Raw genomic sequence first — 27,710 nt, 5'->3', positions numbered from 1 at the left:
CAGCAGCTTTTGAACACAGCTCCACCTGAAAGAAAATACATATTATCAATCTTGATTGACTTTATTCAAATACTTGGAATCTCTGGACTTACCTGTTGGATGTCTTCCTGTTGGATTTCTTGTATCATATAGGTTAGTCAGTTGCACATGACTTCTGGTGTACCCATCTTTGTATTCTTACCTGACTCATGTCACTGATTGGATTGACTATTTATGAGAGTTGTACTCCACGATAGTATTTTTGATACATTTTGTGATTACTTTGTCCCTACTGGTGTGTTTTCACCTTGCTTAGTTACCTTTACCTTTGCCAGTGGGTTCCTCTTTTGTTTTTGAAAATCTGAGCGTCAGCTGCAATACCCCCTCCAGCTCAGGCTCCTGCTACCGCCAGAGGGCCAAATCAACCTCTGCCTCCACCCTCTTCTTCTTCCTGCCAGGCTCTTCCCTGCTTGGGATCATCCTCCTGTCTTTTCTCCTATCACACCCTTTGGCCCAGCTGGCTACCACTGCCAGCTTTGCCCAGCATCACCACTTGCCCCAGTCATGAGGGAGGCAAGAGGAGTTGCTCCCCATCAGGCCTGCTGTAGAGGCCAGTCAACCCAGATCTTTCGGAGCAGCAGCAGCACCAGACCTGCAAACCAGACACCACTGTCTAAGTTAGCTGCAGAGGCTCCATATGCAAAAGGCTTTCTGCAGCTCACCAGAGGTATGATGCCCATTCTGACCTCTCTGCAGTTCCTCCTGACCCCCCCCCCCGCCCCCGCTCGCTACCATACAGGAAGTGAAGGGCTCCAGCCTTGCCGTCAACAGCTGCACTGTCCTCATGTTGTACAGCTATATTCATCCATGCAAAAAACAAGAACAATATCCACGTAACACCTTGTATTATGACTGACCTAAAGCGGCACAACTTACTGTGCAAGTTTTCAAGCTCACCAGAACTTTTCAATCAGGCTAAATATTACAAAATTTTTATTAAAAGGGTAGAAGACCCCAGGTCATGATCTTAAGCTCAAATCTTGCAGGCATCCTTCGTGAGACGTTCCCATTAGGGCGAGGGCAGCCCCAGCCACGTTATACCATTTCCCCCTAACACCTTCAACTAGAGATGCCAGAGATCTCCTGCGCACCCAGCAAGGGCTCTATGATTGTGCCAGCGCCTCTCACACAGATTTGAACCTGTCTCTCTGCAATTCTAGTTCAACAACCACGACACTGCAACGGCTCTTCTGTCACTGGGGAGTCTGGCAGTATTTTGTTCTCCTGTTACTCGAGTCTCTCCACTTTCCCCCCTCCAAATAAGTACAAATTTCAAAACAGACCAGCCTCAAGTATTACTTAATGTTTTCTTTATTTAAAAGATCATTCACAAAATACCATATCCATAAATTTACTTTATCATGAAGCAGAATGTGTTAAGTGTCTGGAAGGTTTTTTGGGTTTTTTTTTTTTTTTTACACATTTTAAAAGTCAAATGTATCGACTCTAAGTGAGCTCTGCACGGGAGTCTTTTTTTGTTTTGTTTGGGTTCTTAAAATCTTGGGGTCTTCCCCACATTTTTGAACAAAAGAGAGGGTTATTGGATGGATTTTGTTTGGAACACAACCACACAAAAATGCATGTCAAAGAACATTAGTGTTAAATCAAATGGTTCTTATCTTCAAAAAATAGCTTTTAAGATAGGAGTGGGAGAATAAAGAGATATTTCTACTTCCATACATTGCTGAGACTGATCTATTTCCAGAGAGGATCTATTGTGTTAATCTAACTGGACCGCCGCCTTCTGTTTTTACACAGTGGACATGGCTTATTTTAATGGAGTGGGGGAGAGGGGGCTATCACACCCCTGCAGTGTAGAGCTCTAGAATCTGTACTAGAGCAAACTCCCACTACAACTTGACATCCTACCCTATCCTTGGTAGTGTTAAGCAGCCACCTTGCCCAGAATGAACACTAAAAGCCTTATAACCAGGGCTGATGTGGACACCTTAACAAAAGATGCTCTCCCCTCTCGACTTATACACAACTGTCCAGTTACCTTTCCCTCAGACTTGCATTCAAAGTTTCCAGCAGAGCAAAATATCCCTTCAGGTATGGAGATTCAGTTTAGTGCTATCTCTTTGGGAGATGCTTAATCAGGCCTTTGCATCCTTCAGTGCCAATTTGGGAGGGAAGGGTTAACTAAAATCTAGTAGGGAGTCACGGAGGCCGATTCCAGAGTGGGAAAGGCCAGACACTCCTTCAAACGAAGCCAAAATAAAACAAAATAAAACTACTGGTTTTAAGAAACTAGTTAAAAAGCTGGTAGCAAGTGTGTTTTAAAAACTGAAAAGCTGGAAGAGGCAGTCCTTGGGGGCTTGAGTAGGCACTGATTTATAGCACCGACCAGTGAGTGCAAGGAAGAATTATGTTGGGCAAGACAAGACTGCAAGAAAGGCCTTCCACTCTAAGCTTGATACATTTGGGGTCTATCTAGAACAGGCAGAGGTAATGTGCTCTGAATGGGATCTCAGCTCCGATACCCCTCCCTGCTCTTGTAGCCACTCCAAATCTTTACATCTTTTAAAGCTGCCTGCAAAAAAACCCCACAACTGACAACTTCACATCAATTCCATAGTGCCATGTGACCCAAGGTGGTGATCCTATTTTAATTCATCATTTATGTAAGCTATCTAATTCTATGGAGAGCAGTATTCTAGGGCTCAAGTGTCTTTCACGTGGCTGGGACTCTGAGTTGAGGGCCACAGAAAGGGATAAACGTGCAGTGGGAAGAGAAGCACCGCGCAAGTTGGAAGGAACGATACGTAAACAGGCCTCAAGACTTAACCTGTGGGTCTTGGAAGAAAAGCTGGAGGAAGAAAGATGGAGAAGCACCTCAGTTTAGAGAAGTCCACATCTGTGAAAAAGGGGAGTGCTTTAGTGGCTAAAAGCCATGAACCACGGTTTCGGCGGGGTGGGGCGGGCAGGGAGGAACTTATTACAATGCAGGCACTAAATACAGCAAAGCCAAGAACGTACTAAAAACCACTTGTTAACAGCTGACATGCATTCACAAGCTCTGGTTTGTTTGTTTTTTCCATTTCTGTTTCAAGGAGGACAAGTGTCAGATGACAGGAACGGTGGCCGCAGGGTTAATGTTCGAGCACAGGTAGAGACACTCTGGGCTGTCTTGCATTTTCTTCCTTCCCACCCTCCCCATGTCCCTCCCTCAACCCCATTCCCCAATTTCGCCCCAATGTCGCCCCCTCATTCCTGTTCTCCCTTTACTACTTCCTCCCTTGGCTTGGCTCCACCGAAGATCGCAGAGTTGGGGTTGGCTACTTGGTTGAGGGGAGTAGCAACCGTCCGTGGTTTGAGCTGGAGTCTGGGCCTCTGGGCTCTTTCCTCTGGAAGCAAAGAGAGAGATGGACAGGTCTGAGATGCAAAAGGAGTAAACAAGCTCCCAGGAGAAAAATCAGTCGCACGCGCACACAGGTCAAAACAATCCCATTGGGCGCCTCATTGATACTGATAGGCAGTTGATCCAGGACAAACGAAAAAGGAAATGCTTCTTCTAAGTTGGCAGCAGTGGCGAAAAGTGCCATCAAGTCATACCTGATATAACTCTTGCTGGGGTTTTCAATGCAAAACACTAACAGGCGAGGTTTCCCATTGTTTGCCTCGGCAGAACAACCCTGGCCTTTTCTGGAGGTGTCCCATCCGATTATTATCCAAGGCCAATCCTGTTTAGCTTTCGAGATCAGGCTTGCCTAGGCTATCCAGGATTAGCTTCTGGAATCCACCACCCTCGTGGCTCTAGAAGACTGTTGTTTAGAAGCAATGGCAAGGAAAGGATGCCGCCTTCATGCCCTCCTTGGACATGCTCTGCAGGAAGCAGGACACTAGTTTAAAACGGCCCTCTGCTCCCGTCACAGCAGGGCTTCACAGAAATCCAAGGCATTCCTGAAGTCTATCACAACAGCTTTTGCAATATCACAAGTACAAAGATGTTGGATAATTTGAAACGGATGAAATGCTGCTGGATTGTAGAAACACTGTTTGGTCTCTAGATGGCAGTTTGGACCAAATTAGATTCCTTTTGCTCTATGTCAGTTTAAAGAACCCCCTTGTATCCTGACCCTCCTATGGTATAGTGAAGTGGCTAAGAGGAGGAGCTGAACCCAAGGGCCTCCCAATTCAAACGTCACCCGTCACCATCTCGCTAAGTAGCGTTAAGCAAACCGCTCTTCAGCCTCAGCACCAAGCTCCGCTTCCCACCCCCCTCCCTGCACCAAATCTGCAACAATGGAGACAATACAAGCCCAGTCTACCTAACAATGTTGCTTGTGAAGATAGTAGTGTGTGTGAAGTGCTTTGAAACAGTGACATACAGATTATTATTCCACAATATGCTGCCAAGAGTAAAAACAAACTCACAGAGCCTGCTAAAAGAGAAGGGAACTGCATGTTTCTAACAGATTCAGAAAAAAGGCAGTCTTTATACTACTGTAGCTAGAAATGCGAAGGAAAAAAGAAAACAAACGTTTAAGTGGGAGCTATGCTTTACTGTGTTTTTCCTGGACTTCTTTTTCAATGTTTCTATTAAAAACCTGGAAATTGAGGAGCTTGTGGGGGGGAAAACCCATGAAGCATTTTCTTTTTTGGAACGAATGAAATGATTTTTGAATACAGGTTTGACTCGTGCCAAATCTGTAGCATGAAGATTTTTATCTAAATCTACTTCAGTGTATTAGCAATTCTCCAGTGAACACTAAAGAGACGGTAAGAGTTGCAAAGTGCTGTGCGAGCCTCGTGCAAGCATCTTAGATTCTACAGTCTGAGAAGTAGGGGGGGGGCTGAAAGTAAATAAAAGAAACTTAACAGAAAACAAAAAAAGTATTACTGGGCAGACACAGACATAATAGGGCTAGCACCATGTTTTAGCATCACGTTAAAATTGGTAACATGGAAACTATTCAATAGTGAATCATACACATTATGTATATGAGTATGCCAGTTTGGTGTAGTGGTTAAGAGCAGTAGGACTCTAATCTGGAGAACCAAGTTTGATTCCCCACTCCTCCGCTTGAAGCCAGCTGGGTGACCTTGGGTCAGTCACAACTTCTTGGAGCTCTCCCAGCCCCACCCACCTCACAGGGTGATTGTCGTGAGGAAGAATAATAACAACACGCTTTGTAAACCGCTCTGAGTGGGCGTCAAGTTGTCCTTAAGGGCTGTATATAAATCAGATGTTGCTGTTGTTGTTATATTGATCATTACCAAAAATTATTCACATTTTAAGTAACATATTCTTGAAAACACGCTGCATGACTACAGTATACACGGGGATTTTCATTTTGCTTGTAGGCATTTACACTTTTTAATTTCACAGGGGTAAACAAAGAAAAAGAAAAAATGTATGCAGTGTATCAATTAAAAGAAGCAGGCCTGACACTGAAAAAGGCACACAAGGGAAGAGGTTGCAGTTTAGAGGTCTCAAGGCGAGTTCTCCAGCCAAGCAACCCAAGACTCTGACTGGGGTGGCAAACTGAAGATCCAGGGCTCATTTCGAGGGGGAACACGACGGAACACAGTTCCGGCAGTTCCCCAAAGAGGTCACGTCAGGTGGCCCCGCCCACCTGACTCTCGGCCATTTTGGGCCCATTTCAGCCTGGATTGGGGCCGAAACAGCCCGCATCGGGCCTCTGACGGGTGGTGGATCACTCTCCCGCTCAGCAGCGGCTCGATCCTGACCATTTTGGGCCCCTTTTCAGCCATTTTCAGCCCCTTTTTTCCATTTTGGGCCCAATTTCGGCCCTGAATGGCCAGGATTGGGTCCAAAACAGCCAGGAATAGGTGATGCCAGGGGGTGTGGCATATGCAAATCAATCATGCCAATGACACATTTCCGGTGATTTCAAGGGGCGTGGCATATGCGAATGAGTTATGCTAATGCGTTCCTCCAGCTCTTTTTCTATGAAATGACCCCCGTGAAGGTCTGTATGTTCTCCAGGGTGTCAGCTCACTCTCAGATTACTGATATCCCCTCCTTGTCCTGCAGCAGCTGAGTCTGAGCCAATACCTCAGAGGCTTGTCTTAGAAATGGCTGGCAGCTGCAGGGTAATAATAAAAGACTTAAGTCATGAGCAGGAACCAGAGAAATCTACATGCAAGACGGAAACCAGTTCAAATCCAAATAGGGCCTTCCATTACCCAGGCCACAGAGGAGGACACGTACAGAAGGATGTTTATTTTTCACGTTTTGAAAAGACGCTTCCTCCAAGGACCCATGTGCAGCGGCTACCGTCAGTCTGGTGTCACATTCACTTTGCAAATATGGCCTCTTGCTTAATCCTATAAGGTGGTAAGTGGAGAACAGATCCTCGTGGTCAATGGCGGTGGCGACAGTGGCGTTGTACCAGGCTTGTAGGATCAGGCGAGTCAAGACACCACAATAAACTGCTGTAAGGAGGCAGCGTGATGAGGAAAGCATTGCCCACTGGGGATGCTTTCAGTGTTAGGTATGTATGGTGCTGCTTTTGCTAGGGCTTGTGTGGAGGCAAACTGGGATACCAAGACTGCCAAGTTCCCAACTCAGATCATAAAACTTGAATCTCAAGTGTGTCAGTTCACATGCCAGGTGGTGGCTGACATGGTCAGAGGGAGCCGTACTCAGGGCTTAATCCGATCCATTAAAAACTTATCAACAGATCACAGAGAAGCTCCATGTTAACTTGGGCAGATTAAATTTAAAAATACAAGGATTTAATGGAGCATGAGTATAACACTTCGGACATCTGAAGAACGTCACCACCCTATATTATCTTCCTGCAACCCTTACATCTGCCCTCCAGAAGAACTGCTTAAATCTCTCCTTTGAGTCTGCAGAAGAGGCGAGGTTTGAACCAGGAACCTCCTACACTGCAACTTGTTCCCTTTGCCACTATGCTAAACCCGCTACCAAGTACTTCATCAAAAAAGAAGCATTCCTCTAGTTCAAGAAGGAATTCCTCTAGTAAGAAAAACACTTGCTCAACTCATGTAGGCATTTTCTTCCCAAAAAAGGGGGTGGGGCAGAGCGACCAAACATTTGCACATGAGAATAGGATTGAAGCATTAAAGGGTGCATAAGCCAAAGGAAAAGAATGGACCCTTCAAAACATTTAGCAAGTGTGGCCCACAAGACTACTAGTAGCAGCAGCAGCAGCCATCTAGTTTTGCTGAAACATAGCCCCAGCATCAGTGTACCTTCTGTTGGCTCTCTGAAATCCATGGAAGACCCACGAAGAGGGGGGCCATCCCGAAAGCGACCAGTGCCCCCCATTGGTGGACCGCCTCCTCGCCGATCTCCAGGACGCGTTCTGCCTCTGCCTCCCAGAAAGTCGTCATCTCGAAAGCCTGCTATAAAAGCAACATGGGATTCAGCACCCGCTCTTTTAATATCTCGGGATCCAGAAAAAGGCTGGGCTCGGTGAACAGGGCAGCAGGTTGCCCGAAGCTGTAGGAATGTGTCACAGACAGCTAGTTTTGTCACTTGGTGCTACGAGCTGCAATCCCATGTGTCAGAGAATCATTGTAAGATTTTGATACAAGAACAACATATTACTTATAACCAAACAAGAGGCTATTTCAGGCCACTGACTATTGACATTAGCAAGCTCCTACTTATAAATGTAAACATCATGAGAAGGGGACCAAAATAGAAAAGGGAACAGAGAGAGCCACAATGTCCTAAAAATGCAGACACGAGAAGTGGTGCTACCCTGAAATGACTATCTCATCAGGATCTGTATCACTTTCGGAGAATTTCAAGCTAGGTTTTTTGCTGCAGCACTCGCTGATTAGTTTTGCTTTTGGAAGCAAGGTCTCTCTTGGTGCTACTTAGTGGCACAAATGCATTTACAAAGGAGGTCTCTTGGGACTGACAAGCGTCCGTTCCTTGTCTAGACTGGTCTTGAATCCAAATGAAGGGCTACTGGACCCACTGCCTGGCCTGGGAGCATCTAAAGCTCAGCAGGTTTGGTGTGATAAAAAGCTACACGTACCCAAATTTATCCCATACGTCTACGATGTTTGACTTTATTTTTATGCCAATAAAGGTACTGACTGACCTCTACAATGACCCCATTTTTATATAAAGAGGAAGCCCAGACCGAAGTCTGAAATATAAGGAGTCATGTCAAAAGCAGCCCATAATCACCAGGCACAGGAAAGCAGAGAAGAACCAGCCCTGTCCAAATGAAAAGTTATTTTATGGTCTGCAGCACATGCAATGCCCTCAGCATTCTCAGAGCTGGTGTGGTGCAGCAGTTGAGCAAGGGGGCCACCACTTCGCTTTGGAATCTCACTACTGCCACGAACTCCCCAGGTGCCCCCTGGGTGAACCACTCCTCTCCGCCACAGCAACCCAGCTTCACTGTGGGCATAACAACACTGGCTTTGCTCGCCACTCTAAATGGGCAGTAATCTGTCCAGAATAGTGGTATACAAATGAACTGTTATTATTATCCATTGGTCTAGTAGACCATGGCGCAGCAGCCTAGCATTACCAACTGGCCTGGAGAGAAATGTCCTGCCCTTTTAACAGAGGCTTAATAGGATGTTATTTACCAGGTGATATTTACCGCCGTGCCATGAGAAGTTTCAATAGCCCATTTCCACACATGAAGCTTCTATTACAGGGACAGGACACTTCTCTCCAGGTCAGCTGGCAACTTTACAGCAGCCAGAAAGCCAATCTGGATTTGGGTTAGAATCCCGCCACTGCCACAAAACCCATGAATGCAGGCATGAGCAAATGAAAAGAGCTACAGTAAAGCAAAAAAAATCCACACAGGATTTTAAATAAAAGCTATATACTGCCTCTTTGGACTGTTCTGGCAGGGCTGATGAGTACAGGGACTCATCACGCAGGGAGATAGCTCCTCACCCCTCTCAGCTGCATGCAAGCCTAAACTGTGCCCCTCCTCCCTTAACAAACCACTCCCTGTTTATACGGCTACAGGAACGAAGCTGTGATCAATGAGAAAGTTGTTAAGACTTCAAAAGGAAAAACAAAAGGTTAGCCAACAATCAAGGCTCATCTTCTTCGACCAGAGGTGTGAATGAATTCAGAACTGCTTGCTGTACCAGAAGCAAAGAGAGAGATGGATGGATACGCCAAATCCTATCAATGGCAAAGCAGAACGATCTCGAATGTTTTTATGAAGGTTAAATCCGCTTTGAAGGCGTTTCAAGGAACAAAGAAATATACATGGGGTTGTCAAGAAGACTGCAACATTTGTGCCCTGGGGCTTCAGGAAACAAAAGCTCCCCTCCCTTATCTCAGTGTAGGTTCAGGCCACAGACACAGCAACTCTTCTACACCAACTCCATTCTCCCCGCACAAGAACACACTTGCGACTTTTGCCAGTAAAAATCTTCCACAAATGGAACCTTCTGGATAAAGCCTCTGAATTCCACCTTAATGGCAAATAAGACCGCCTTGTGAAAGTCTGTGTAACCAGCAAAATGATTTCTTTTTTTAAAAAAGGAATGGTTTTGAAAAGTTTTCAATAATACAAAAAAAAAAAAAAAAAGAGGAGTAGAAATACTGCTACCAGAATTGAAGTCATCTCTGGATTCCCATCCACCTCCTCGCGATTCCCGTGGACCTCCGCCCATGCCTAAAAGGAAAGCCACAGTGCAAGCATGGGTCAAAAGAGGAAGTCCCACCTCCAAGTGTACTCTGCAGGAAGAGGCAATGTCTGGCAACCTGGGGAAGGAAAGACTGCTTGGCTCTTGAAGGGAGCTCATCTCCTCCTTGGTACAGTTAAGGAGCTGCAGCAACTGAGCCAGACTGGTGACTCATCCATGCCTGAACCCATAAGGGCTGCGGTGAGGAGGTCTGCCAAGGGTCTGCTTCTTCAGGACAGGCGCAACTTCTGTACATAGCTTCCTTCTTTCCTGAAGCTGTGCGGAAATCACTTACAGGCACTTGACTGCAGGAGGAGGACCATTAAGCTTAGAGAAGTTGTGGGGTTTGTTACAGAAAACACATCACATGGTTGTGTCAGCTACTGTGCCTCTATTTTGGGAGTGCTTATCCTCACGAACAATACAAAGTTACCCAGGTTCATGAAGAAAAACATTAGAAAAGTCCAAGACTCTTGTGTAAAGTACGCAGTAGAAGATATACACATTTCCTTTTGGTCAACCACAAATTACATAATTTTCAACTGTTGGCAGCTACATTGGTCCCAATGAACTATATCAGTGCACCCAGGATCCACCTTTGACCCCAACTAACAGTATCGGACCCAGTCAATTCTTTCCTTTCCTTTCCTAGGAGTTCCTGTAACTTTGTGTAGAACAGGGAGTTTGAGCAGGTATGTTGTTTCTGCAGGAGTGAGAAAGCACGTGCCTCCTGGAAGGGCTGATGGGGCTGGGTGTGTTGTCCTCCCATTGGAATGGACCATGTGTGAACACATTTCATTAACAAAGCAACGTGAGTGGTGCAACACTGAAGGAGAGAACAGGGGCAGCCCCCAATGCAGGTGTGAGAGACAGTGCGCTTCCTTCACTACACCTATCAAAAGTAAAGGCACGTTCCACTGCTTTGCATGTGGAGATCCTCCCCCTTCTCCATTCTAATCCTGCTCTCTTTTTCTGACTTTTTTTTTTTTAAACCCTGATTATTGGTGATGGCAACTGTGCAACTGACCTTGTGCTGGAGGTGTGACACACGTTGAAAAACACTGGTCCAAGCAGTGGATCAAATGGAAGAGTACCCTTAACAGACCAGAGTGCCTTTGAATTAAGTAAGTGTCCTGCTCCCAGGTGAGGGCCAAAAAGGTACACATAAGGCAAACAACCGGGCTGAAATGAAGGAGGATGGTGTCCGGTGAGGCCTGGGATGGGAGTCTTCCCTTATACATCTCCCTCTCAACACACCAGGATGGGAGCCAGGCAGGGTAAGTGTAATGAATAAAACTCTGTTCGTACTCAGTGTAGGTCCAAAGTTAGCATCTCGTATTTAAGACACTACTTCCCAGTAAGTTAGTGACTCATCTGCGTGCACACATGCTCTCTCTCTCTCTCTGGGTAAAAGTCACAGCCCCAAGATATGCCCTGCCTCTGAATGCATACAATTAAAAATGACTTGAGCAGGAATACTTCTGAAGTTTGGATCCCTACATGACATTGGCCTCATAGAATTACTACTGAAACACACTGCTTTTAACACATGGTCACTTCCCCATGTTGCGGAACTGTGAGCTGTTTTTAAGCATTTGGTGAAGGTTCAGCATCTCACATTTGCTTCCAAGCAAACAAGAATACAGCCGCATGTGCTGGAAGATGTATAATCCCATTTAAGCTCTAGAAGGGGAACACAGAAATACTTTCTCCAATCTGAAGGTCTAACTGTTATATAACAATGTGGTATAAATCTTAATAAAATAAAAGAATGGTAACAGGGATAGGAAAACAACCAGGTTTGGGATGCCAACCCAGACTTTTGGGTTGCTATGAAATCTGAAGAACGTAACACCTGTTAAGTAGATTACAGCAGCTTGTATCCAATAGCTCCCCTCCCATACACACACACTTTTGGAAGGACACCTGTCTGTGTGAGTGAAATCCCACTAATTCTCCTTCCTGCTGCCAATCCACATGCATTGTGTTCACCACTATTCCGGGAAAGCCTACTGATCCCCCGGGGGCTACGCTGGGAAGCAAAGGCAAGAAACTCATGTTGCACAAGTTTGCTCCACTCACGAGTCCCATTAGATACCAGGCGATGTGTGTCCCACCTTCTGAAGTAGAGAGGATGAAACCCAGGGATAACCAATGTTATCTGCTTTGGCACCTTAGGCATAAAATTTTCTCCCTAGAGAAATTTATCTGGTGCGCAGCTTGTTAAGTTTGCGGAACCAGGAGAAACATTTTCATTCACCAAAGCCATCTGTTAAACATTGGTTCCTTCTGTGATTGGTCCACACACCGCTCTGCTCTTTATTGAGTTTACTGTTCATTTGAAACTTTATGGGTTACAGAGATGGTTTTATTGCCCATTTCAGGACTGGTGACACCATTAATTGTTCTCTTTTTTATTTATTGTTTCAACTACTGTTGGAATTTGCCTTGAGAAAAAACACCTAAGAGGAATGTGTGTAATTCCAACATAAAAATAACAGGAGACCTCCCTTACTCCCCCACCCTGCCCTAAAGTTGGTTCCTTGAGGATGCAAGCTAAAAGGACTTTACTTTTCCATTCATCTGCCTGGTTCTGAGTACAAGCATCAAGAGCTGTGCTACACCCTGTAAAACTCAAGAATCCTTCACCCCTCCAACACACATTTGTTGACACTTGAGATTATATACACTGACAGGTTTGCTTGAGGCAATCAGCACAATAATCCCAGTGGGCAGCACATATAAATCCTCACTGAAAATATCACCTCTGTCATCGGGGCCGCCACCTTTTCTAAAACCAAAACCACCTTTGTCTTGTTTCCGGCCTTCAGCTATGTCCACTCGGAGCGACCGGTCACCCAAAAGCTGTCAAACAGGAGAGGAAGGGGGGAGAAAAAGAGAGATTTTGTGGTTCACATAGCCTACTCCAGAGAGCTGCTACCATTTCTTGAAAGCTATTTTACAAATATAGCACACTCACCGCTCCATCGTATGTCAGTGCTTCCTTCAGCGAATCAACCTCATCGAATTCTACGTAACAAAATCCTACATAACAAACAAAAAAGATAAATTTGATTTAAACTAACTTTCATATATACTGCTGGGAAGTTATGAAGCTCACTAGTGACCCTGGATCAGCTGTTCTTGCGTGCTAACCTCACCGGATATGAGGAGGTGGAGAGAGCCCCATGGCCACGCTAAGCCCCATGGCCAAACACTGGGGCAGAAAAAACCGAAATACTTACTGGGGGGGGGGGGGTTGATTTTTTCAAGCACTGGCTTGCATTCAATGTAAAGGAGCAACTATTTAACTTAAAAGGAATTCAGAAGCACTCCTGTGCTCCACCGCAAGCATCTTCCTCATCCAACATCTCAAGTTGGATATTAAAGCAGTTCCGGCTCAAAGTAATATGTCGAGTTGAACATATTACTTGTTAGAATATTCCCATGAACCTGGAAAACAGTCTTATTAAATCTATGGCCTGAATATGATTTACCAAAAGGGACAAGTAAAATAACAGCAGTATTATTAGCCACTTCCAAAGCAACTATAGATAGGCAATGTTTGGAAGAGTCCCAACCCCCCAACACTGAAAATGTGGCACGGTAAGATTTGGGATCATTATCTTATGGAAAAGATTATAGACCAAATTATGCTCTCCAAATCAACTCTTTTCCAATCAAGCTTTTGGGAGGATTGGCAACCAGTTGCAGACTATATGACTAATCCTAATACAAACTATTCCAGTTTTGATCTATTTTTATATAAATGGTCATTTAATAAAACTTACTAGCATTGTTATAAATAAGAGGTTTTACACTGTTATTCCTAGTATAATTTTTCAATTTAGATCTATGTTGTTACTATACAATGTTATGACAGTTCAAGTTCTTTCCTTATTCATGTTTGTTTTTTATTATTGTTAATACTGTTGTTTATTTTTTTAAAAATTAATTTAAAAATATAAAGGTGGGTTTTTTAAAAGAAAAAATGGGGTGTTATTATTCACTAGTGTTTCACAAACGCAATGTGAGTAGGAGCATAGCTGTTTCAGGTTTTCCAAAAGTTTCACTTGTTTTGTTTTATTCTGAAACAGGAAAGCCTTAGTAACAAAAGTTAGGAGTCTCAGAAGGTTGAGAAGTTCCTTATGATTGCTTAAATTAAAGCTGAAATGCTTTATACCATTATGACCATATGTTTCACATGGAAGCAGGCACAGATGTTGTTTACTCTTGAAACGTACCTTTGCAAAACCTCGTTAAGCTATACATAGGAACGGCAGCAACAGCATGACATAAAGCTTGTATGCTTCTGCCCTCTGAACTATCTAGAGCAAGCCCCCTCGCCCAGCTGCTGCAAAGTTTTGGACTTGGGGGTCATCAGTATGCTGATGACACCCAATTATATCTGTTGATGTACGGCCGGCCTGGAGCATGCTTTTGAAGCTGTGACTGGATGGTTGAAGCAGAGTCGGCTGAAATTAAACCCCACATAGTCCGCAGACCAACTCTGGAGCGGTGGGAAAGCAGAGCATAGAACTGTTGTGAATTTCATAGACAGTCCTAATTGCTTCATGCCTGATGATGAAGTGAGTTTGCCTCACGAAACAGGTTAAATAGAAATATTGCTTGCTAAACCCCGTCGGCACCATAATGTGTTTATTTTGGGACTGTGAACCTTCATGAGAAGACACTCGGTTGGCTTTCCACCAAGCAGCGCTTTTCCACCTCGCCGGAACTTTGCACTTTACTCCTATATTTCGGACTGTGAATTGTTGATTGCATTTATTGTATTTTGTATATAATGTATGGACGCACCTTTTGTATTTTGAACACCTATTTATGTATTTATTAAGTTATTTCACTGGTATTGCATTTTTGCATTGCACTTTGGCACTTTTATAAATTAAAACCAAAAATTATAATTCTGGTGGGTTTTGTAGTTTTGACCTTTGGTCCACCGGATTTGCCCCCCTCTTTTGGTAGGCATATGGTTGAGGCTGGGATTGGCCTCCACTGGCCAAATAGAGGAGATCAGATTCCTTCCCGATCAGATGCATCCACCATCTAGCTCTTTTACCCTGTTACTGAGTGCTGCTATCTATTTTATATTATTTTTATACTACGTTGTTTTATACTGTTATTTAAACTGTTTTAATATAATTTATACCATTAATGCTTTTTATCATACTGTATTCCGCCCTGAGCCTGCTTGTGCAGGGAGGGCAGAACATAAACTGAAAATATAAATAAAATAAATAAATAAAGCAAAGCTCCCCCAAAAGGTTAGACCAGTACTAGCAATTCAACACATGCATTTTTCAACAGGGAGCCTTCACTGGCTCCCAATAATTAAAAAGGTGACTCAGGATTTTTCCCTAGCAGGCTTTCTATATGAAGACCACCTCAAATTATTATTCCACCTGTAACAGATACAGAAGTTATCTAACTCAAAACACACAATTAGAGTAACAACTACACCAGAAATAAAGCATGCAAGTATCTGTAAGGTGTGGCTGGACAGTGCTGTTAACTTCAAGGTGCTATCCAAACCAGAGAGACAGCGCGCACGCTAACAAGCACATAAATGATGTTTAAAGAGGCACAAAATGAGAACCCTGGTACTTTTAAATACTTTAAAATGGTTCCCCCCAAAGCATAGCCGGTTGCTTCCATTTTTCCTCGCCAACTTGAAGCTTTGCTTCAAAAAATTTTTCTTTTTTATTTCACTAGCTGCTGAAACTTTGCTTACGCTACTGTACACCTTATGCTAATTTACAGCATACAACTAACTCCATACGATGCTGGTGGAACAATTACAGCTTTACTATCCTTTTTCCCCCCAGCATGTTATTATGTTCCTGCTTGTATCCTCTGGTTGCTGACCTTATAATGAAAAGCCTTCTTCAATAAAAAACAGAGTTCTTTTTTCAAAGCGGCACAGTCAATTGTCATCAGATACTTGCTCAGTCAGTTCTGGCTTACAAATTTGTGTTCTTACTTATAGGGCACAAAAAGGTTATGACTAGGTTGTTCCAGGGAGTTACTATCTAGATACTCCCCACGGAAAAGTGACGCGGCCATCCCTCCTCCAAAATTAGTATAAAGAGGAGACATGGAGGCACGTACCTTTAAATTTGTCTGTCTCTTTGTCTCGGACTAGTCTCACACTCCTTACACTGAGATCCTTGAAGATGGCATCGATGTCTCCTTGAACCGTGTTGAAGGGAAGGTTTCCGACGTATGCTGTGAAGGGGGGCTCTGTCGGTAGCTCTTTCTGTTTGCGTGGGCCAAGGCCAGAACTGCCACGAGACCTGTTGACAAGCACACGATTACAGTCTGCTCCCAGCAGGATGAAGGAGCAGCAGCTGGCTTCCACTTGGAAAATGCATTTGCAGTGAAGTGCCTTTGGCACTAAGCTGGCATCTGATACTTTAAAAAGAAGAAGAAAACAAAGGAAATTGGGAGAAACATTTCGTAGGGAGAAAAAACGTCCGTGTCAAACTCAGATGCATCAAGGCAGAATGGTTTCTTAGGAAACAGAATGGACGGTAGTCATTATCACCCTGTATAAGCAGATGAGGGTGCTAAATAAAAAGTGGCACTTCACAGAATACCCCCCTGGGGGGGGCGCAATAAGTCAACTGTGACTTGAGGGCAGGATTTCATTTCAGCTCAGAGGACCTTAGAATCTACATATGGAAAACAGAGGAAAGGGAGGAGCAACAGTCATGGCAGCAAGAAAAGGCAAAGGAGAGTAAATGCTTTGCATGAAAAAGAATCCAGGTTCAACTGCTGGCATCCAGAGTTAAAAGCTCTCACATAGCAAGTTGGGAAAATAATCTCTCTAGCACAGGGTCTCTGGTCAAACAATAGCCAGTATTTCAGAAGAAAAAACTGCTACTGCATATCTGAGGACTTGTAACCGTAGCTCCTCCTGCCAGCTACATTAGGACTGCAGACATCTCTAAACAGGAAGGATACAAGCAGCCTTCAGTGGCAAAGCCACTGGTTAGGCTGCCCATGACACCCATCTTAGTCACTTGTAGGAATTAGGGAATGCTGCCCGCTAGCTGGCTTCCTGCTCTGTAAAGCAAGACTGGCCTTCAAACGGCTTGCTCCTTGCTTGGTACTGTTGCCTTCCAAAACTGACTTTTGCTTATGAGTAGCACCCAGCTTTGCTTACTCCTCATTTTAATTATTTTTTGGGGGGGGGGAGACTATGTAACTGTAGGCTGGTCTTAGCATTTCATGATAAAAATAAAAAGATTTAAAAAGTTGTCCGGAGTTGACACCTTTCCTTGAATGATACATTTTTAAAAAACAATTATCAATAGCCAGTGTATTACAGCGGTCAGACTGACTAATATCTGCTACAGAAGCTCACTGGATGACCATGGGCCAGTCACACACTCTCAGCCTAACCCACCTCAAAGGGTTGTCTCTGTGAGGATAAAATGGAGAACATAATGTAATCTAGCCAATATAGTGTAGTGGTTAGAGCACTGGACTAGGACCTTGGAGACCCAGGTTTGAATCCCAGAGGTTGCAAAATGTCAGTTGTTTCCTCCCAACATCACCATCACAACTTGCACACAACAGGGATAAAAGAAAGGTTGTGATTTGACAAGAAACACTAGAGAGAATAGTTTAGCGGAAGTAGGAGTATATCTTCCTTGGATGGACATCAAAGACAAGAAAGGACATTTCTTCTTAAATTATTCTTATAATACACACTGGCCTGGCATACAAGCATACCTTCCTTTTTCTTACCTGCCACTTATTTGCACAAGGAATCATTCATGCAAGTTCTTTGAGGAGAGAAACGAGGCATTCCTTTTTTGGCTTAAGCTTGTAATTAAGTCACACTTCTAATTACTCTTTGCCACAAGCCATTAACATCATACACAGACATTCAAGAAAAATAAAATGCTTTACATAGACATGTGCCCTGGAGGTAAGCATAGAGTATAACCAAGCTTTCTTCACCTACAAATTGGAAAATATGATTGACAACTTAATTGCACAGTATGCCTTCATCATTACAAGTATCAAATGCACTGATTGCCAATTTCCAAGCACCAACTGTAGCCTTGGCAAACCAAGCCAATAAGTTTCAAACTGCGTTTCAGGGAAATGTGGAATTTCTCATAATTTCTTCCATGGGAATTAATAACTGCAAACAATTTATCATATTTTTTATCCAGCCCTTTCTACAAGGTTTTCAGGGTGACAGGCGTGACTCCCGCTCTTCCATTTTATCCTAGCGTAAGGCCCCCCCAATGAGTTCATGGCTGAACGGACATTTGAACCTCTTATCTCCCAAATTCTAGTCTGACACTATTATACCACAATCAAAAAGAGTCCAGTAGCACCTTTAAGACTAACCAATTTTATTATAGCATAAGCTTTTGAGAATCAAGTTCTCTTCATCAGATGCCTAATCAAAACATCTGATGAAGAGAACTTGATTCTCGAAAGCTTATGCTATAATAAAATTGGTTAGTCTTAAAGGTGCTACTGGGCTCTTTTTGATTTTGCTACTACAGACTAACACGGCTAACTCCTCTGGATCTATGATATTATACCACAATACCTCTCTGTATGACCGTCAAGACATATCAATCTTTCCTAGCTGTGTGTAGCCATGTGAGAGAAGTGGGCGTGTTCCAAGGTGCGCAGAGTGGCTGGGCTGATTTTAAGGTGTAGCAATTATCCAATCCGTAAGAGTTTTAACAGAATTTTGCACATGAAGTTCTCATGAAAATAAGACGGTTTGAACTCACTGAAATAAGTGATGGTTTATGAGCATCCAGTACATAAGTGAAAAACAATTTAAGCAGCAGAGAGCCATATTTGCAATTGCCATCAACCAAAAGACCAGTATTTACTTCCATGAAGTATGAAACCTGCACCTCGAGGAGGTTCACACTTATCTATTCCTCTGGAAGTTGTTTCAATGTGGGAACCATCTGGCAACCACAAACCCACCAGGCAATGACCGAGCCACAAATGGTATATCAGAGAGCCTGAGCACCGAGTATCAGTGTAGTAAGGGGATCATTCATTCTGCTTATCTACCCTTCTTAATATCCTTTAACTATATCTGCTTTATGTTTAATTGGGATGATTAGAATGGGGAAAAGAGAAGTGAGCCTCACCGTTTTAGAGCACAGGATGTTCAACATTATGGGTTTTATTATGATGAATACAGATCTGAGGGGTGACAGTTACTATTAATGCAAACCAACTTTGTAGACATGGCAATAAGCTTATCAACTCGTCCAACAGGCCTTAAACCAAGACTGTGTAAATCCACTCCATCTCCCTCAACAATATTTGAAACGATAAAGTATCCCTGCCAGCTGGCTCTGCCAGTTGGAGCTCATCATTTAGATGTTGACAGGCAGTTTACACATCGCATACACCACCAGCCATATCCAGGCAATTTTCTACACTTAGGACATATTGATACACAAAATGCCTCCTACGTGGCAGCCATCTTCCTAGGACAATTCTTCTGCAACCAATGTGAGAAACGGTCTAACAACCAAATTACGGATTTGGTTACAAAATGCTTACTGGTTACTGCAAGTGCAGCAATCATTTAGACAAGTGGTACAATATTGCTTAGTCAAAAAGCAATGGATTCAAGATACAATGCAGGAACATAGAAGAGATGCCTGAAAGCAGAAGATGGAACATCCTAAAAAATTGCTTGGCACATTCCATTAATTTTATTCTTTGGAATACATCTCAGCTGTTTCATGTTAACAGCAATATGCCAGAGGTGCCCAGAAAAATCAATCCTATGCCTCAAACGCCAACAGACCAAACCCAAACATTTCTTAACTCTGTTCGGCACTTCCATAAAAGCTAGCAAGGAAAGGGACCAGACCTGTAGAGGAAAACTAATAGACATTACTATTAAGAAAATCTTAGGCATAACTTGTATTAACTTATATTATGGCACTTATTAAGTTTGTCATGTTTTTTGCTCTATTTGGCATGCAAAACAAAGGGACAGAACATAACAATGAAGATTTTCTGTGCTCTGGTGTTTTAAAAGTTTAGGTGGAATGTAGACATTAACACAAAGGAGAGAGTCAGTATGTTGGCCCTGGATCATTAGGCTCTGACTATAGCCTTGAGACCCACCTTCCAAGATCTGTATATCAACACTAAGGATCAACAGATACAACCACTAACAGACCCCCCAGTCCCTCATCCCTTGACACAAGTTTTGACCGCAAAGGCACAATAACACAAATAGCAAGAGGACTGGATGCCTGGGACCGTGTTGCTTGCAGACTTAATATATCAAACCAACCCAGGAACATAATCAATTCAGGGCCATGGAGTTTATTCCCCCACCCCATGAGGTTCCAAGGCAGCAGATGTCATTGTCAACTGGACCTCTCTATTCTATCCAGACCCCCTGAAGTGTCTTTAAAAATGCAGCAGTTTTTGAGGGAAGACCCTTGACGTGGGTCAGGGGATTTGAAAACTATATTCTCAGCCAGAGTCCCTTTTGTTCCCAACTCAGAGTCCTCAAGAAAATGGTTAGACATCATCTCCTTACTCTTAACTGCTATTGGGGGGATAAGTATAGATGTATTCTTTGGGTAGGGGTAACACATTGTACAGGACAAAGGAGAAGGAAACAAAATCAGAGGCATGATATGAGAACAAATGGTCCCTCCAAGCACTGAGTGCGCTTCTGACAGCCTCACACTTTCAGAGGAATTTACACTTTCAGAGGAAGTTGCTAATGCAATTGAATAGACAGTCAATCAGGTCTGAAAGAGTTTTGAAGTAGAAACAGAAAACTGCCATCTTCTAGCATCAAGTTCTATTCTCTTTGCCCAAGACTGTCTACTATGCACACTAGTCAGGCAACCTACAAATAAGATACCACCAGTGTTACAAACTCATTATGTGCACACTATGTTCCCAAGTGCATGACAAATTACATCTTACGAACCATGAAAGCAAGCTGCTGAGGTAAGATGAGTCATGCACAAAAGCTGCAAGTTTCAGTCTTGGTCTGTCTCCTCCTTTCCATACCAACACAAATAAGATGGCTCTTAACACAGGAAAGAGCCTGATGGGATGTACCACTGTCATTCTATAAAGGGAGGCGGCTCAACTTCCAGAAACTAGGCTACAGAAATGGCACCTGGTCATAAGACCCAGATGAGCAATCATGAGTGATTTAGGAGAGATGCTGAATTCTAAGTAATTATTCAATGAATCTGCCTGGTGGGTCAGCATCACCACATGGCCAAATGCCCAGATAAGATGGCATTACTTGCGCCCAGCAGCTAGTGACAAGCCAATTCCAACCACCACATTACTGATGACAGACACTGTATATACATGTACCTTAAGGACATGCTGCCCTGGCCAGGCTAGCCCAATCTTATTGGATTCTGAACATCAAGTAGGGTTGGCCTTGGTTAATAATTGGATGGGAGACCACCAAGGAAAACCAGGGTTGCTACGCAGAGGCAGGCAATGATAGCAAACCACCAGTTAGTATCTTGCCTATCAGGGATCACTGTAAGTTAGTTAAACTTGACAGCACTTTTCACCACCACTAAGGACACACTAGCCAGGATGAGATTCTAGGTACCCACCAGAGATGTCATAAGAGCAGTGGAAGGGAGGAAGCAGAGGTCACATTACCCAATAGGATTAAAACAACACTGACTTTAACTGAAGTTTACAACTGACATACTTTTGCAGATACCTGTCAATGGATTGCCTGCATCTGCTACAACTCCACAGGAAACAAATGCTTTCCTTTGTAAAGCAATAATGAGCAGAGTAGTCATCACCGCAGCATGAAAACAGCAGACCCTCCTGAAACCATACGCCTGTGAACCAGAAACAAAATTCTCAGGTGGCGCTCCTATGTAACCTTTCACAGGCCCTGATTTTGCTTAGGCAAGTCACTAGCCCTGGTTCAAGACCTGATGTTGGTCAGATGCTTGAAAGAGATGCCTGAAACATGCTTGTTAACACCCAACCTATAACCGATGCCAGCAGTATGTAACAAAAACTGAACACTGGCTCGGGGGGGCAGGGGGGCAGAAAGGATAAACAACAAATTAAGGCATATTGCAAATACAGAAGGGATGAACCAGCCAGATGAAAAAGGAGGCGAAAGTGGTGAGGGAGAAGCAAGGACTTGAGCCCAAGGTTAAACCAGGCTTGCTCCCATTATTGCCTGCAATGATGAACAGTGAAGAATATGTAAAATGCTCATACCCACTAGCATAGCTACCAAACCACAAACTCAGCAAAAAGGGAGAAAGAAGAAGTGGAGTGTAGATCTCAGCTCAAAACTGTTTTCCCAGAGGAATACCCATCTGTAAATGTTTCAGGAATTTATAAAGCTAAAGTACCTATTTGCAAAAGTTCAGAGAGATTAGATCTTGTCCAACACAGAGAATTTGCCAGAAAAGTAAAAAAGTTCTTTGCCACAGATTGAAAACTATTATTCGCAGCCCAGAAAGGAAGACAATACCTTTGCTATGCAATTACAGAAAAGCTACCCTTGCAATTGCGGATTGTTTCACTTTAATTCACACAGGCTAACTGAAAGCAAAATGGAGGGGGGGGGGGAGAATCAAGGGACAATGAAGCAATTAGAAACTAACAGCACAGTGCAGTAGCCATAAATACGCAGAGTTTGGCACCTTTGGAAAGGTTTCAATAATTGAGTACCCCTCTTTCAGGCTTGACCTCCACTGGTATTAAAACTTACTCAGGCTATGCAAGTTTCAGATGATCCATGCAATTTCAGTAATCTACAAAATGGCTACTACAGTCAGCATTTAGGAAGAAACTAGTAAGTGGCTGATCTCATTTCAAGAGTTGTCATCATTTTACTGCTATCAGGAGCTTCTGAATAAAAACAGCATCAACAAATCAAGACCAGAGTGCCCCACTATAACGGCGTTTCTCCACCCTACGTCATATCCTAGTTTTACACATACTTCTATCCAGGGGTCATTTCATAGAAAAAGAGCTGGAGGAACTCATTAGCATATGCCACACCCCTTGACATCACTGGAAGTGTGTCATTAGCATAACTGATTTGCTTATGCCACACCCCCTGACATCACCTGTCCTGGCTGTTTTGGACCCAATCCTGGCCATTCAGAGCTGAAATTGGGCCCAAAATGGTAAAAAGGGGCTGAAAAGGGGTGAAAAGGGGCCCAAAATGGTTAGGATCGGGCCGCTGCTGAGCGGGAGTGATCCACCACCTGTCAGAGGCCCGATCCAGGCCATTTCGGCTCCAATCCAGGCCGAAACAGGCCCAAAATAGCTGAGAGTCAGGTGGGCAGGGCCACCTGTCATGTGACCTCTTTGGGGAACTGCCGGAACTGCGTTCTGGCGCGTTCCCCCTCAAAATGAGCCCTGCTTCTATCATCCCTTAGTATCGGTTTGATGAACCATGAAATGAAAGTAAGCTACAAGTACATGAAATTCCCTCCCACCTCCAGTAACCCTAAGTAATTCCAAAATTCAAAGCACCAAGTATGGCTCCCTCCCCACACGTTAACACTACATCATCTGGCACAAAGTCCTTTTCTTCCAACTCTCAAGGGGATCCCTTTGACTATCAGTAGCCTTACCTTCATCTCCAAGGAGGTGCTCTTGACTGCACTCTATTCATTTCAAGACACCACTAAAAAGAACTGGCCAGAATATTGCCACGAAAACATAATAACCTTTCTCTACATAGAACAACCCCCTAAACTGCTTCACAGAGCCAAGGTCCTTCTCAGACTATCCTTCTTTAACTGGTGTTCTGTATCTCACCACCCATAATTTGCATATACACAGAACCAAAAAGTAACTGGCAGACTGTGGACTATAATAACATGAATACTTTGTTCTGTCTGTTGCTTCTATATCATTTAATGCATCATATTAACTCTTATACTGTACTTCATCTCTGTTCAGATTTTTGCCTGATTTCAGACTTCTGCAATCCAAATCTTATTGCCCATTCAGTTGATGGTATTGAGTTACGCTGTGTAATCTGCCTTGAGTCTCACTGAGAATGGTGGACTGTAAAGAATGTGAATAAACCCGACAACATACACAGGAAAACCAACTTCAGCTTCCTTCCTTCTTAATTTTCCACCATTACCTCTGAGGAGGAAATCATAAACCATCCAGGACCTCCCTCTTCAAGAATCATGGACCCATCTATGCCCAGGATCTCACGGTGCTAATCCCCACCCCATCCCACCACACGACCTGTACCCCTACCCACAAGTACCACTGCTACTTCTGCTTGAAAGCACCTCAGAAAGAACATTTTTATTTCTCCTGCTCCCTTGACCTCCCATAGGCATTCCACATACACCTGGCATTGATACAGCCCATCTGAAGTATTTATAATGCTTGGCATATCCTTAGAATTTGATTGCACATAAACAAAGTACAGACATACAACTGATCTGGCCCTTGACATTCTTCCCTCCCATCTATTTCTTCTGCTCCACTATCAAAATTTCAGGTCAACTTATCAGAACAGGACTTTTGTATCCCGTGAACCTCACCCTGAGCCCTCAAATACATTGATGGTTTATGTTTACATTATGTACAGAAACAGCAACCCTTTAAGATTCATAGATTAGAAATTGGAAGAGTCAAACTCAAAAGTGCTGCAAAAAAAGGCTTTAATAGAACGCTTCCTTGTAGTTTAAGTAACGGACTGGAACTCTGCCCAGGATTGCATTGTAGGCCCTCCCGGTAGCATCATCCAACTCATTTCAAGCTCAAGAGGGTCTTCAGGCAGTGTTGCAACCCTTCTGTCAACAAAATGTGCAACTAGTTAAACTGAGTGGAGATAATGGATATATTTTACTTCAGAAACGCCAACAATTCCCAAAGAGAATGCCTTGTGAGCACAAACTACATCATCATAAATGATGACTTTCCTGGAGCTACAATTTATAATCTCACCTCTGCCACAAATTCACTAAGCTGTCTTTGGCAAGCTGTTTTTCCAACTCCACCTACTGTCTGCACTGTGCCACTCCAAGCCCTAGAGAGTACTTTATAAATGCTTATCTGGTTGTTCATCGTTTCCGGTTATATGTCACTTTTCAACTACACTAGTTCCCAAAGCGCCTACAACAAAATTAAATGCAAGTCTTATTTATTCTACAGTTATAGAAAATCCTATCCAAGTTACTAGCAAACTGACTAAGAGAAAGATAAGCATAAAACAAAGCACAGGAAACTTTACAAGTTTATTATTTAACAATATGTCAGCTTTCCATCATCTAAGAAGCACAGGCCTATTTTAAACTCAGCTATATATTTTATTGATCCATCTCACTTACCCAATTCATTCTTGAGTTTTAGCAAACATCACCCAAGAAAACTCAATACAAAATAAAGAGCCGGAGAAGGAAAATAGAGGTTATGTTGGCAGGGCCTGAAACCTCAAACAAAAATTTACAGGCAGTTCCTATGAATAATATTATTGCCTAAGAATAAATTGTTTGTGCAAGAAAAAACAACAAATTAAAAAGGGAGATGGTGGAGGTTAGTCCCATTTTAATGCTCATGCTCAAGGGTTCTTTCCCTTGGTTTATAAACTCACTCTCTCTTTAAGTTAATCCCCATGCATGAGAGATTTCAGAACTAGCCACGAACATATAAGCTGTCCCTCACAGGCCCCCTCCCCTTCCTTTTTAACCTCTTTTGCCCAACACTACTTCAGAAAAAGCCTTCCTCTAGACTCAGCCAAATCCCAGATTTTCCTCCCCATTTCACACTAAAGGGAGGTGCAGTGGCACAGTGGTATAGTATCTGCCTGGCATCCTTGATTCAACCCCCAACATCTCCAGTTAAAAGGATCAGGTAGCAAGTGATGCCAAAGATCTGTGCCTGAAATTCTGGCAAGCCACTCCACATTGGAGTACAAAACAGTAACCTTGATAAACGAACAGTCTCACACAGTACAAAGTAGCTTCACGCATCCACCATGACTCCCCTACCCAGTCATAAAAGAAGATCTGTATCCAAATCCTACTTCAGCCCCATTCCCTTTAAACTTAACCCTTTTACACCCCTCCCTTGCCTACAGACCAAACAGTGCAATAAAGAAAGCCTGCTCCACCCTTTATCTACTCCCAGATTCTGCTTCCACCACTCCACAGATTTACATCTCTCAGGGTGCAGACAGGGCAGGTTCTTCTCATCTCAAATCCCACACACCCCCTTTTGTTTCTGTGTGATCCCTCCCTTCGCACCTTGGATCACTCCAAGAACCCGATCCCCCCCAATCATACCACTCCTTCTCAAACAAAAGCAAAGATAGAAAGCCCACAGACTATGAGAAAGTCCTTCACTTGGTTTTCACCTGTCCCTATTCTAACTGCTGGGGGTGGGGAGATATAGAATTTCTTCTAGTTCCTCTATCTATATCTGATGAAGGGAGATTTTCTTGAAAGCTTACACCCTCAACATTTTGTTGGTCTCTAAGGGGGCACTGGACTCAGAGCCTGGTGTTCTACTGCAGACCAACACAGCTGCCCACCTAAAATCCCTCCCTTGCTTATTAATAACACCACTAACAACAATAATAAAAATAATAATTCGATTTATATATTACCCTTAAGGACAACTTAACGGCCACTCAGAGCGGTTTACAAAGTATGTCATTATTCCTATAACAATCATCCTGTAAGGTGAGTGGGGCTGAGAGAGCTGCGACTCAAGGCTGCCCAGCTGGCTTCAAGCGGAGTGGGGACTCAAACCCAGTTCTCCAGATTAGAGTCCTGTCATTCATAACCACTACACCAAACTGGCTCTCAAACAGTACAACACAGAGAGCGTGCTCCACCCTTCAGCTATCCCCAGACTCTGCTTCCACCACCTCACAAATTTACACCATCTCAGGGTGCAGACAGGGCAGACTCACACCCCACACACCCTTTTCTGATCCCTTCTTTTCCCACCTGTATCACCCTAAGAGCATCCCTCCCACCCAGTTATACACCCCCTTCCCAAACCAAAAATTGAAAGCCCAAAGACTATAATGAAATTCTTCACTTGGTTTCTGCCAACAGCTGGGGCAGAAACCTTTCTACTTAAACCTTTACCTGTATCTGAAAAAGAGAGTTTTGAGTCTTGAAAGCTTATTTCCTTGTAAAATCTTGTGGGTCTCTAAGGGGACACTGGACTCAGAGCCTGGTATTCTACTGCAGACCAACACAGCTGCCCACTTAAAATCCCTCCCTTGCCTATTAACCAAACAGTGCCATCGAAAGAGCCTGCTCCACCCTTCATCTCCCCCCAGGTTCTGCTTCCACCATCTCACAGATTTACACCATACAGGGCATGTTCATACCTGACACACCCCTTTCTGGTCCCTTCCTTCCCCACTTGCATCACTCTAACAGAATCCCTCCTACCCAGATATACATCCCCTTCCCACACAAAACCCAAAATCTAAAAGCCCACAGAAAACCTTCACTTGGCTTTTGCCAACTATTATGGGGAGATAAAGGCTTTCTTCCAACTCTCCTAGTTCAACCCTTACCTGCATGTGAAAAAGAGCTTTGAGTCTTGAAAGCTTACTCCCTCGTAAGATCTTGTGGGTCTCTAGGGGGCCGCTTCACCCAAATCCTACCCCTAACCCTGCCCGTCCCCCCTCTTTCGCCATGCAGCTACTCTGGATCCCAGTCCTCCCACAGAGGCCCTGCTTCCCCGCCGGCTTCGCTGGGCCCGACTGCCTTCCCCTCCTGGCCTCCCCTCGCATCACAATCCCCCTCCCCGCGTCGCGCGCCCCTTTCCCGACCAGGCCCCGAGGCAAACCCTTCGCTTCCCCCTTCCCCGGAGCGGGCGCCGCTTGCGCCTCCTCGCGCGGCCCCCTTCCCCGCCGCTCACCCGCGACCGCCGCCGAAGCTGCTGTAGGCCCGGTCGTCGTAAGCGTCGTACTCCGCCATCGCTGCTGTCGCTTCTGCCGCCACCGCCGCCACAGCCTCCCCCAAGCGCGAGCGAGCGCCGCAGGACCCCGC

General features: G+C 44.0%; 1 protein-coding gene across 3 annotated transcripts; it reads right to left on the bottom strand.

Annotated features, from left to right (window-relative positions):
* Positions 1 to 1,332: 1,332 nt before the first annotated feature.
* Positions 1,333 to 27,710, bottom strand: EIF4H (eukaryotic translation initiation factor 4H). 3 transcript variants are annotated; one of them, XM_055001424.1, is made up of 7 exons: positions 27,580 to 27,709; positions 15,784 to 15,968; positions 12,635 to 12,699; positions 12,420 to 12,519; positions 9,579 to 9,644; positions 7,228 to 7,380; positions 1,333 to 3,386 (listed from the first exon to the last, which is right to left on the bottom strand). In XM_055001424.1, the coding sequence occupies exons 1-7, from the start codon at positions 27,636 to 27,638 to the stop codon at positions 3,247 to 3,249; spliced, it is 768 nt and encodes a 255-aa protein (XP_054857399.1). In that variant the 5' UTR covers positions 27,639 to 27,709; the 3' UTR covers positions 1,333 to 3,246. The 3 variants fall into 3 exon arrangements, with proteins under 3 accessions (XP_054857399.1, XP_054857400.1, XP_054857401.1); XM_055001425.1 differs by having other exon boundaries at positions 7,228 to 7,377; XM_055001426.1 differs by lacking the exon at positions 9,579 to 9,644 and having other exon boundaries at positions 27,580 to 27,710.

The sequence above is a fragment of the Eublepharis macularius genome, chromosome 17 (genome assembly GCF_028583425.1).
Source record: "Eublepharis macularius isolate TG4126 chromosome 17, MPM_Emac_v1.0, whole genome shotgun sequence".
NCBI lineage: Eukaryota > Metazoa > Chordata > Lepidosauria > Squamata > Eublepharidae > Eublepharis > Eublepharis macularius.
The sequence above is the reverse complement of the archived record's forward strand: the minus strand, read 5'-3'. Positions and strand labels throughout refer to the sequence as shown.